Here is an 11,788-nt window from a genome sequence, read left to right on the forward strand (position 1 = left end):
CTACCTATCCAATAGGCATTCTTAATAATTTGAACATAAAACAAGACTTAAACTATGTAGGAACAATAAAACAATATGATAGTCTAAATTTTTTTTAGATCCCTATCATACCCATTCATATCTCAATTTCCATTTAAAATTTAAAAGAATAACTACTCCAAAACCATTTTTGAAACATCTGATAAAGTTTAGAGATATACTTTTAAAAGTATAGGGGTATTTTTGAAATACTTGTAGAAGTATTGATACTTCTAAAAATAGCCAATGGCAATTTTATAATTTAACTTCTGTCTACTAAATTTGTTTCTCCACATAATCGAGACCAGTTTGTGTGTGATTAAAAACCCTTCCATTTTTTTATAGCTCACTCCCAACTTATACGCATGTGGACCTTTATTTTTCAACTAATCGTGTCGCACTATATTTTTGTAATTGAAAGGCTTGTGAAATGGTTTTATTTAAAACAATCTCATAAGAGGGCTAAAATGAAACTTTTGAGGTATAATTAAAACATAACCTAAAATTCAAAAGACATAATTAAAAACCCATTACTTTATCATCTCATTGATTTTACAAAAAAATCGACAAAATGATTATTTTCAAACAAACTCAAAGTTACTATTGAAGCTTCAAAAAGTTCGAAACATTATTAAAACCCACACTAAAATTCATGAATATTTTGTATAATTTAGCCCATTATATATAAAGTATGTCAAAATGAAGATACTAATATGCAGAGATTTGGTTTGTTCTCTAACGAAATGACCAGCAAATCACAAAATTCGTACATCAACCAATAAATCGACCTTTACCATATCATTCAACTACATGAGATTGTGTGAACCAAATGGGATGCATTGCAAATAATATATTGTCAAAGCGAATATAGTTCGACGGGCATCCAATATGTGTTAACAATTAAACAATTGGTGGTTCAAATCCTCCATCAATATTGTACTAAAACGAATTCGTAGATATTAATAGTATAATGGTGATCAATTAAAGGTGAGTATTTACGGAATCGGTGAGCTTAGAAGTAGGCATGGGATTGTGGGAGAGAAATAGCCCTTCCAAAAAGGCTATTGTTAGATAGTAAATACTCTTTGATAATGCAATATAATTTTCCTTGTTATCTTTTTATAATCAGGTTCCTAATAAGTTGTTTCTTGTATCCAGTCAGATGAATTATTTTTAATTTACAGTAAAATGGTAGAAACCGAAAATTCAGTAGCAGTTCCTTCGGTTAACTGGCTTAGATTTCTCTCCTTATCGAGGCAAAATGAAATAGTCCCCAACACCAAGACGATGGTAAAGAATTAAATATAATATGCACCAAAAGTTCTACACTATGCTGGTTTCAGGCAGTACCTTTTTCCACACAGCGTAGAGGCATTTATCTCTCTTCCCTTGTTATTGAGTTCTGTAATGCTCTTTTCCCTTGTTATTGAGTTCTGTTGTCTCTTACTTTCCCTCTTTGCAATTTGGTTATCGATGTAATTAATCTCTTAATTGAAAATGAATCAATATGATCAGTGAACAAACAATCAAAAGATCTCAATAGACTGACGAGAGTTTTGCACTTCAGATTTCAGTGATCTTGCATTTTAATGAAGGTAATATGCATACCTGTTGAAAGAAGTGTATCAAACTCAGTCGTCAATTGCCTCTGTGCCAGCCAACTAACTCTGGAAGTGACCCGACATTCGACTCAGTTCTTATTCTGTGGAAAACTTAAAATCATGCTTGCTTTCCATTTTTTCTTCGCCTTCCATTCCGTTTCCTACATTAATCTTAAAGTGACAGACACCAAGGATCTTATAGTCCCATACAATTTCAGATATCTCGTCTTGAGGCAAACTCAATCCTTGTCTCTTGACAATGCTATACAATTCAGAGTATAACCCTGGATCTTGTAACTTGATGTACTCTCGCAATATGTTCTCATGATCTGGGACCCAATTCCGAGGGAGGGGAGTGTAATCACAAGACGGAATCATAGACATGCGAGAGAACTGCACGCCTTCAATTGCATCAACTAGTCCCATTCTCAGAAGATCAGAATACTCAGGTGCTGCATTGTTACTACTCTCTATCAATGGACGGCTTAAATTTCGCAACGCAATCCTATACACTTTGGCTCGAGATTTTAGCCGATACCTAGCAGCGTAGAGTTTAGCTAAGGAGCTACGTATAACATAAGCACAAAAACCAACAATTTTCTTTCGGTTATCAGCATATCGATACCAATCAGCCATGGTCTCAAGGAATTTATTCATCTGCGAATTTGTATGAGCTTGACTTGAATACAGCATTGGATTGCAAGGCAGAGGCTCAGGATCTCTATCTCCCTTGACGAGTTCAACCTGCCTGAATTTGCGTATACATTGCTGCAAGCTAGCAGTAACAGAAAGCAAAGTTCCAACACACTTTTGGCTCACAATAGTACCTCCAGAGGATGTATATCTAAGAGTAGGGTGTATTATTCTACGGCAAATTATGTGGTCTAAGAATAGAATACCTCTGCTAATATGTTCAATCTCTATCTTTGAATTATCCAACCTTATCCCAAATTTACTCTCACATAGCTCAATGATTTCCTTTCTAATTCTCACTGCATCTTCTCTAGGCCCTCGAATACCCACCAAGAAATGCCCTCCATATCGTATATAATCCATTTTTCTAGTTTTCTCCTTGCCACTAGCTGGAACAAACTCCGGCCAAGCTGGGTTATGACAGCCATCATTAATGGAGTCTCTCCAGATGGAATCAAGCTTAGAAGGCCTAAAATATTCAACTATCTTATCTTCCATTACAAGATCCAATTCATGAAGACATACATTAGCAAGTAAAGGACTCAAAATACCACAGTGGCCATAAGAAGGTACCTTGGCAGCTTCTTCTGGTGCGAAATGGAAGAATGTTCTTAACCAATATGGGTCAGGTTTGGGTTCATTCTCATTGAGTATCTTCTTCTTCTTCGTAGACCCTTTCCTTTTCTTCGTCTTCTTCACCACCTCATTATCTTCAACTCGTGGCCGAGTCTGCCTCGGTGATTGAAGAGCAGACTTGACCAAACGCAAAACTTTTTTATCCTTGACAGCCTTCTCTAAACAACCCATCACCATATTTTCATCAACACGGCTAAAAACTTCGCTCAAATCCGCTTTTAAGAACCAGAGGTACCCAGCGAAGTTACTTCTGACGGCTCGAATGAAAGAATGGGCATTCCGGCCCGGCCGAAACGCGTGGGATTTCGACGAGAAGCGAGCCTCGAAAACAGGCTCTAAGACATACAATAACACTTCTTGAACGATCCTGTCCTGAAAGCAAGGTTCATCGGACTCAAGCATAGCTTGAAGCTTGCGCTTGGAAATGAGATGAATCCGAGACTTATCATTTGGGCTTCGAATTAGCTGATTAGCCTTCCTGTTCCACGAAAATTTCCCGTTGATCACAGCGTTGCGAAGAGAAAGTAGGTCGCGTAGAACGTGAGAATGAATGGCGTTGCGAGGAGGGAAACTTCCAGTCAAATCCGCACAGGAACGCTGATACGCGAGTACCCATAGATCGAATTTGGAAAGAAAGGAAGATAGATCAGAGAATGAACTGTTGGGAAGGGAAGCGAAGGCTTTAACCCAAATAGAGGAGCAGATATCGATTGGGTCTTCTTTGAGGTGAGTGTAGGAGTCTTGATCGTTTGGATGGGGAAGGGAAATGGAAGGAGGGCGCGGTGGGTGAACGGCGGAGGCGGAGGAGTTGAAGCGGGCTAAAGAGAAGGATTCTACGAAGGTTCGGCGGTTTCTATGAAGGTGTTTGATGGTTGTTCTGAATGACATTTTCTTGAAAACTTCATCTCTGATTGGTTTCTAGGGTATAGGGTTTAGAATTCGCCATTGAATTGAAGCTGAACCTGCTTCAGTTCTTTGTGAGGCTTAGAAGCCGAAGCTTGGTTGTTTGTCTGTGAGAGCTCCGAAGCCATTTTTCCTCGGGCCGAGTTTTTGCCGGTCGCCCACAGATTTGGACGATAGTATTTATAAACCGTCCGTTTCAATTTAACCCATTTGCATTTTGGAAAATTTCACAAAATCCAAAAAATTTTCTGGTCTTCTTTTTTTAAAAAAAAAAATTTTCTACTGCTGACCTTTTGCCATACGAAATTCTAAAACTATCTCTAATTTTTAAAAAGTCTTCAGACCGCACCACATTTCTATCACCTTCAACGATTTTTTCAACCCTTCATTCAATGTACATTCAATACACCACCAACATCCCACGAAAACATTTATTCCCAACTAATATTTTTCCAATAGTATTGAAGAGAATGGAACGTCTCTCAGTATTCACTTTTTGTCGTCAAACTCCTCACGAAATTCTCTCATTGTTCCCTCGTAGCTTTCTCTTAGAGTTTCAGCCCAACATCTTCGTTGATCGCTTTCATCGTCAGATTCAGTCCACATTTCTTCTTCCTTCAATGATTTCTTCAGCCCTTCATTCAATGTATGATTTCTTGTCCCATATTGCTTTTATAATAAGTGTCGTTTAGCATTAAGTTACAATACGATCGTTTATACATTACTATGCAATCGTTTATACATCATTATCAATCGTTTACTATGTGATCGTGTATAAATTACTACACGAGCGTTCATAAATTACAATACGATCGTATAGTAAATTATAAACAATCATGTAGTAATTTATATACAATCTTTTAGTAAATTATAATTTATACACAATCGTTTAGTAAATTATAAATGATCGTGTAGTAATATATACACAATCGTTCATTACAATATAAGTGTCGTTTAGCATTAAATTACAATACGATCGTTTATACATTACTATGGGATCGTTTATACATTACTATGTGATTGTTTTATATATTACCATGCAATCGTTTACTACACGATTGTATAGTAAATTATAAACGATCGTGTAGTAATTTATACACGATTGCATAGTAATATATAAGCGATCGCATAGTAATTTATACTCGATCGCATAGTAATGTATAAACGATCATTCACTTATCAATGATTTGTTTATCCCATTATAGGTCAATGATGCTACTTCGCATCTTTGTACAATTTAGTGGGGATTAGGATGAACTCGAAAGAAATTATGTTGGTAGTCATTTGAAAGGTCTGAAAGTCAGAAATGATATATCAGTCAGTGAATTAGTGAGTATGATGCACCAACGACTGAATATTGATCCGGATATGTTTGATATACACATCAAATGTTGTTACAATCTATTGGTCCCTACTCCCCCAATTGACATAGTCAACGATGAAGATCTTAGCATCTTTTTAGAAAGCAGTGATGCATCCCAGATGTCGTTATTTTATCAGTTACACCTTGCGAAAGTCATGGAGTACACACGGACAATATGTACCAACATTGCAATCCAACTGATCAACCCAATCCAATTCATACCATGTCTTCACTTGATGATCATATTGAGCCATGTAACTTGGGAGATGATTGAAGTGAAGCTTGGTTTGGTTAGAACAGTGAACCTAGATATACTTCACAATTTGATATTGAACATGGATATGGACAATCTTCAGGACTACAAATTTCTCCAACAACTAACATCCATGTTCTAAGCCCACCTACTCCCAATCCACCAGTTGTGATGCCTTCAGTTCTAATGCATTCCACCGTTCCAACCAAATCATTGTTGATATACTTAGACCATCAAAGGGCCCATCGTATGACGATCTCATCACAATATCTCATGATTGTCTGAATGATGAGGATATAAAGGTCGGTCAAATTTTTTATTTTTTTTTTAAATATGATTTGTCAGTTAAATTATTGCTGCTTGCAATAAGAAAGAACTTTGACTACCGTGTAAAAAAGTCAACAAAGAGGTTGCTAACTACCCGGTGTTCAGTGGAGGAACACAAGTGGAGGGTCTGTGCAAAAAAAGAAAGAAAGAAAGTGATTCCTTCAAAATGACGAAATATTCCAGCGAACATACATGTTCTCTTGAAATGAGAACTGGTAATCATTGACAAGCAAAAAGTTGAGTTATTGGACGCTTAATCAAGTCCAAATATGAACAAGTTGGTCGAACCTACCACCTAAGGAATATAATTGAGGACGTTCGACGAGATTATGGAGTTGGTGAAATTTTCCTTGCATTTTCCATTTTTTCCTAACATTTCTTAAGGGAAAAAACAGGTTTTTCCTTTTTTTTTTTTCTCCTAACCGGATAATGTCATGCTCGCTTCTTTCTTCATCCCTCTCACTCGCGCTACTTTCTCCCCCCCTCACACTAGCCTTCTTTCCTCTATATGTTTCTTCCTTCTTCCTTTCCTCTCTCCTTTGTGTTTGTGGCCATCGTCTGACCGTTCATCATTCGCTTTGACAATCACTTATGCTCACACTTCAGGCCATCGACGGACCATTTATCACCCATTCAGATGAAACCTCATGCTCGTGCTTCTAGTCATCGTTCGATTGTTTATCGTGTGTGCAATCTAAAGGAAGAACATGAAGATTTTGCTTCCAATGTTTGAAGAGGAGAAAGAGAATAGAAGTGAGTGTGATAGAAAAATGAAGGGATCTTAGAAAGGAGCACGAACGAGAGGGATGGAGAAAGTAGTCAATGTTATCTAAGTGATTAGTGACGTAAGAAGGTTAGATTTCATTGTTTACAGAATCTGGGTCATTCAATAGCACAACCTAATTAGCCCAATTCAAATAGATGAACAACATGCAAATTTAACTTGGCCTAATTGCATTAAGATCTAGGACAAAGTCAGGTTGAACATCTAACAAGAACAACTTTAATTAAATATTCATGGATTCAATTCTAAGTTGGTTAGAACAATACTCATCCAAATTTATTTACAAGTTACCTAACCTATTGCTTCTAGATGATTCACACAAGATTGTATGTCAAGTATCAAATATCAATCAAAAGTGATAATTATAAATGTGGATCAATGGTCATTGTAAGTATCTTTTACAACATATTTAAGCATCCGTAAAATTAATAATTTGTGCCCTATAAATTTTCGGATGCTTTTTGTTTTTTTAAAATACAATTTACTGACGTTATAGAAAATGTCGGTAAAAGTATTTTATTAATTAAAAAATAATACACAATTTAACATATAACCTGTTATAAAATTTAAAATATAACAATATTTTGAGCAAATCAAGAATCAACTAATCAATTTATATTTAAACCAAAAGTTATAATTGAACATACATCACAAACTATCATTGAAACAAAATGAAATAATACTAACTTGGCTACAAGTTATATCAACCAACTTTGATAATATGAACAAATTTAGTATCATCACTAGTTATCACAAAAAGAACACTAGCTATCACAAGTTTGCATTACAAAAATTCCAACTGAAAGTCTTTGAAGCATTGTAATGTCATTGTGAAACAAAAGTATAAAATATCAACACCAATTCTATCCATTCCCATCTCCAAACTGAACTTAAACATCTCATACGGGAGACCATCAAGACATCAAAGCTGATAAACAAAGAAGTGAAATATGTACGCATGTGAGGATAAAGAATTGATGGATGGCCTCTAAATGTCATACGAAAAGGAACCAAACAAAGTCATCATCCTAAATATGATTCGGGTGAGGGGTGGGGGAAGTCAAAAGCACAACCATATTCTAAATATCAATAACAAAAACCACATAAACATAGAAAATTCAGGTTAAACATTGCTAATTCAAGAAAACTCATTAATATAGAACATAACACAAACAAGAAAACTCATGCTAAAAGGGACTAAACAAAGTAACTATTCTAAATATGATTAGTGGGGAAGAGTCAAAAGGACAACATAGAAAACTCATGCTAAACATTACCAATTCAAGAAAACTCATTAACATAGAATATAATACAAACAAGAAAACCTACGAAGCACAGATACAGATATGATACGATACAACGATACGCCAATTTCTAAAAAACTAAGATATGAATACGTTGAAGATGCGTTATTATATATATATGTGTGTGTGTGTGTATGCATACACATATGATAATGCCCAATTAATTATTATAATATTTATTTTAAGTTAAATTAAAATAGATTAAAGAAGAAAGTGAAAACTTGAAAAAAAAAATCCAATAAACATTGAGTGATGATTGAGCGACTAGAGTAAACGATAAGAAAAAAGTAGAGGATGAAGATTGAAGAATGAAGTTAGGATGAAGGGAGGTGTGAATCATGATTTAGATAGTGAGAGAAGAGAAGGATGAAGATTTTATTACGTTCCGGAATTTTTCTTCTAACTTTTTATGTTTTTATCATTTTTAATTTATTTTGTTTTGTATTACTCGATTTAATTGGACATTTATGTTTGGGAGTAATCTTAAAATGGTTAAAATCACTTTTATCATTTTCAAAATCACCGTGAAATATGTTTAATCTTCAAAACTAATTTTGATAATATGAAAATTGCATTTAAAAGTGTAAAATTGAAAATTAAATCAATTTGAGAAATTAAAAGTGTGTTTTTGAGTGATTTTGATTATTTTAAAATCATTCCACACTTAAATAAAATTGATTGCAGGTTGAGTTTTTTAAGTGGTTGAACTTAAATTTGGGGAAGAAAAATGACCAAGCGTATCTCTTTCAAAATCACCGGGAAATATGTTTAATCTTCAAAACTAATTTTGATAATATGAAAATTGCATTTAAAAGTGTAAAATTGAAAATCAAATCAATTTTGAGAAATTAAAAGTGTGTTTTTGAGTGATTTTGATTATTTTAAAATCATTCCACACTTAAATAAAATTGATTGCAGGTTGGGCTTTTTAAGTGGTTGAACTTAAATTTGGGGAAGAAAAATGACCAAGCGTATCTCTTTCATGTATCTGGAAGTAGATACGCATATCTGAAAATTGAAAAAAAAAAATCAGATATTTAATCACGTATCTGCCACGTATTTAGACGTATCCGTATCTAATACCGATTCTTTGTACAATTATAAGTATATGTGCTTCCTAGAATAAAATTCATGCTAGATGGATGGCTTCTTAGTGTCATAAGGGTTTTGGTGAATAAGTTTTCGTAACTCAATTTTGTTCTATATATTCATTTCTATATGAGCTCAAGATTTTTATAAGATCTTTACATTCAAAAGAAATATACTTAATAATTTTTATCAACATCTAATTCGTTGGGTTATTTGGGTTGAAGAAATTAACAATCCGAACAATTGGGTTGGGTCCAAAAAGTCCTTCAACCCAACCCACGAACACCCCTAATAAAATGAATTGGAAGAATAAGAGAAAATGAAAGGGAACCTAAAATAATATTGGTTAAGTTAATGTCATTTTGGTTCACATATTTTGGAATTTGTTTAATTAATCATAATGATAATTAATTAAATAAATAAATTATTATTTAATAAGCTGATAGTTTCAATAATTACTATCAATGCACTTTATCGAAAAATAATGAGATATTTTCAAATATAAAAAATGAATCAACTTATTTACAAATATAGAAAAATATCAATATCTATTATTGAGTATAAGATATTGATAGACATCTATGGTGTCTATAAAACTAATAGCAATAGTAACATTTTGCTAGTTTTTTTATTTAAAACAATTACTCAAAAATATGTCTATTTAAATAAATTAATTTATTAAATTGGAATGCCAAAAAAATAAGCATATATTTAAATGGATTCTTAGGAAAGGTATATATTTAAATAGATTAATTTATTAAAATTTAGGGTTAAATGCACATCAACGTTAAAACGAAATTTTTGTTGATTATAGATTTAGTTTTCATTACTTTTAATAATATAAAAATTAAAAAATATATATTTAATATTTGTTTAGTATAATAAAAGAATAAAGTATTAAAAAGGGACATAAAAAACATTTATTGGATATCATTTCATGGATATAAAGAATGAATAGGAATAATTAAGGAGATGTATATCACATAACAATTCTCACCCATATTCTTATACATTCTTATTCCCTCAATTATTCAAATTATTTATTTAATCATTTAAATAAGTAGATACGTAAATTTAAATGTATGTACATTAATACATTTTCATTTTCTATTTCTCATTTTTAAAAAATAAGCTTGCTTGAGAATCCATCCCATTTCTTTTTTTTTAAAAAAAAAAAATTGAAAAATACTTGTGAAATTTAGATTAAAATTTAAAATAGTAGAGAGTAGTTTCTCCTATTTCTATTTCAATATTTATGAGGTTGTTTGTTTGAATCCCACGTTAGTCACTATTTTTCTTTATTATTATTATTATTTCTTTTTTCTTTTATTTTTGTGACCTTTTTATTTTTTTTCTTCTTTTGGTTTTGTTTTTTTATATATTTCTTAATTTTGCGAGGGGTGTATTTATATATTGGCTAAATTTTAAATGTTTTTTTTATTATTTTTATGACCTTTTCATTTTTTTTATTATTTCTTATTTATTTTTATTTTTATGACCTTTTTATTTTTTATTCTTTTTATTTTTTATATTTCTTAATTTTGCTAAAGGTATATTTATATATTGGCTAAATTTTAAATGTTTAAAATTCTTATATTTAGATTTATATTATTTTTTGAATTTTCAATTCTCAAAGTTGTATATTTAAATATTTTTTAATTTTAAATTTGTTTATATGCATATTTGTATCTTATTTCAATTTTGAATTAAATTTTTTTTAGTATATTTGAAATAAATTAAGATTTTACATTATATAAATTTTGTTCACTAAAATATTCATTAAACTTTACTTTTTAGTATTTACAACTACTACATTTATATGATAATATAATTGAACTAAATTTGAATCAAAATCATTTAACGTCAATGAATTGAGTGAAAAATAATATTGCATATCAAATTTCAGCAACATGTGAAAGATAAGAACAATTATCATAAGGATTTATTTGTGTTTCATAATGTAAATTTTTTATAATTGTTTTGTTTATATTATATATATATGTATGTATGTATGTATGTATGACAACAGTAGTAGGGAAGAAAAAAATCGAAAAAACCCGGCTCCAGCTACCTTTAGCAGCTGTGGGGATCACTCCCTGTGATTTCAGTCAGTTCGGCTGGGACTAAACTGTCTCTTCAACTTCTATACCCGCATACTTCGAAACACATTTGGTAGGCTGTGTTCCTTCGACACTCTGTTCAGCAACCTTTTTGGATCACCAGTCGACTCAGAACCAACTTCAGTAATTTGCTCGGTAGAAGGCTTTGACATGATCGGTGCCCTGGCCCCTATTGCGTAGGGGGACCATTCTTTCACTTCTTCAACTTAGATTGGTATTGAAATTCGAAGGATCACTATATATATTTTGTTGACATACCTACATTCTCATTAATATTTTAACATATTTTCATGAGTCCAATATTGATTTTGACCTGAAGAATGAATCAATATTTTTGTAGAAGTCTATGAAACACAAATTTTGAGTAACGAAATATCAAAATGTAAATATAATTTAAATAACAAACATGTCAACTCGTGTAAATTGCATAATATATATATATATATATATATATATATTTATTTATTCATTTAAGTATATTTTTTTAATTTTTGTTTTTATAAATTTTTCAAAAATATTAATCGACATGACATTTTATTGATACTTTCACCAAAAATTAATAAAATTGAGATCTTGACATTTTTATCGACATCGATATTTTAAACCTTCAATGTTGAATAATATCAATAACAAAAATAATCTCTTTCCCTTTTTTTAATAATCAATATTGATATCATTTGGAAAGAATAGCACAAAC

At 31.9% G+C, this 11,788-nt stretch overlaps 1 protein-coding gene across 1 annotated transcript; it reads right to left on the reverse strand.

The window, feature by feature from the left end:
* Positions 1-1,110: 1,110 nt before the first annotated feature.
* On the reverse strand, positions 1,111-4,001 carry LOC150030084 (nuclear intron maturase 1, mitochondrial-like). Its single transcript, XM_090310081.1, has 2 exons — positions 1,627-4,001; positions 1,111-1,504 (listed from the first exon to the last, which is right to left on the reverse strand). The coding sequence occupies exon 1, from the start codon at positions 3,834-3,836 to the stop codon at positions 1,716-1,718; it is 2,121 nt and encodes a 706-aa protein (XP_090166207.1). The 5' UTR covers positions 3,837-4,001; the 3' UTR covers positions 1,111-1,504; positions 1,627-1,715.
* Positions 4,002-11,788: the final 7,787 nt, after the last annotated feature.

The sequence above is a fragment of the Benincasa hispida genome, unplaced genomic scaffold, assembly GCF_027475165.1.
Source record: "Benincasa hispida cultivar pf3 unplaced genomic scaffold, pf3_genome.v1.1 HicScf597, whole genome shotgun sequence".
Lineage (NCBI taxonomy): Eukaryota > Viridiplantae > Streptophyta > Magnoliopsida > Cucurbitales > Cucurbitaceae > Benincasa > Benincasa hispida.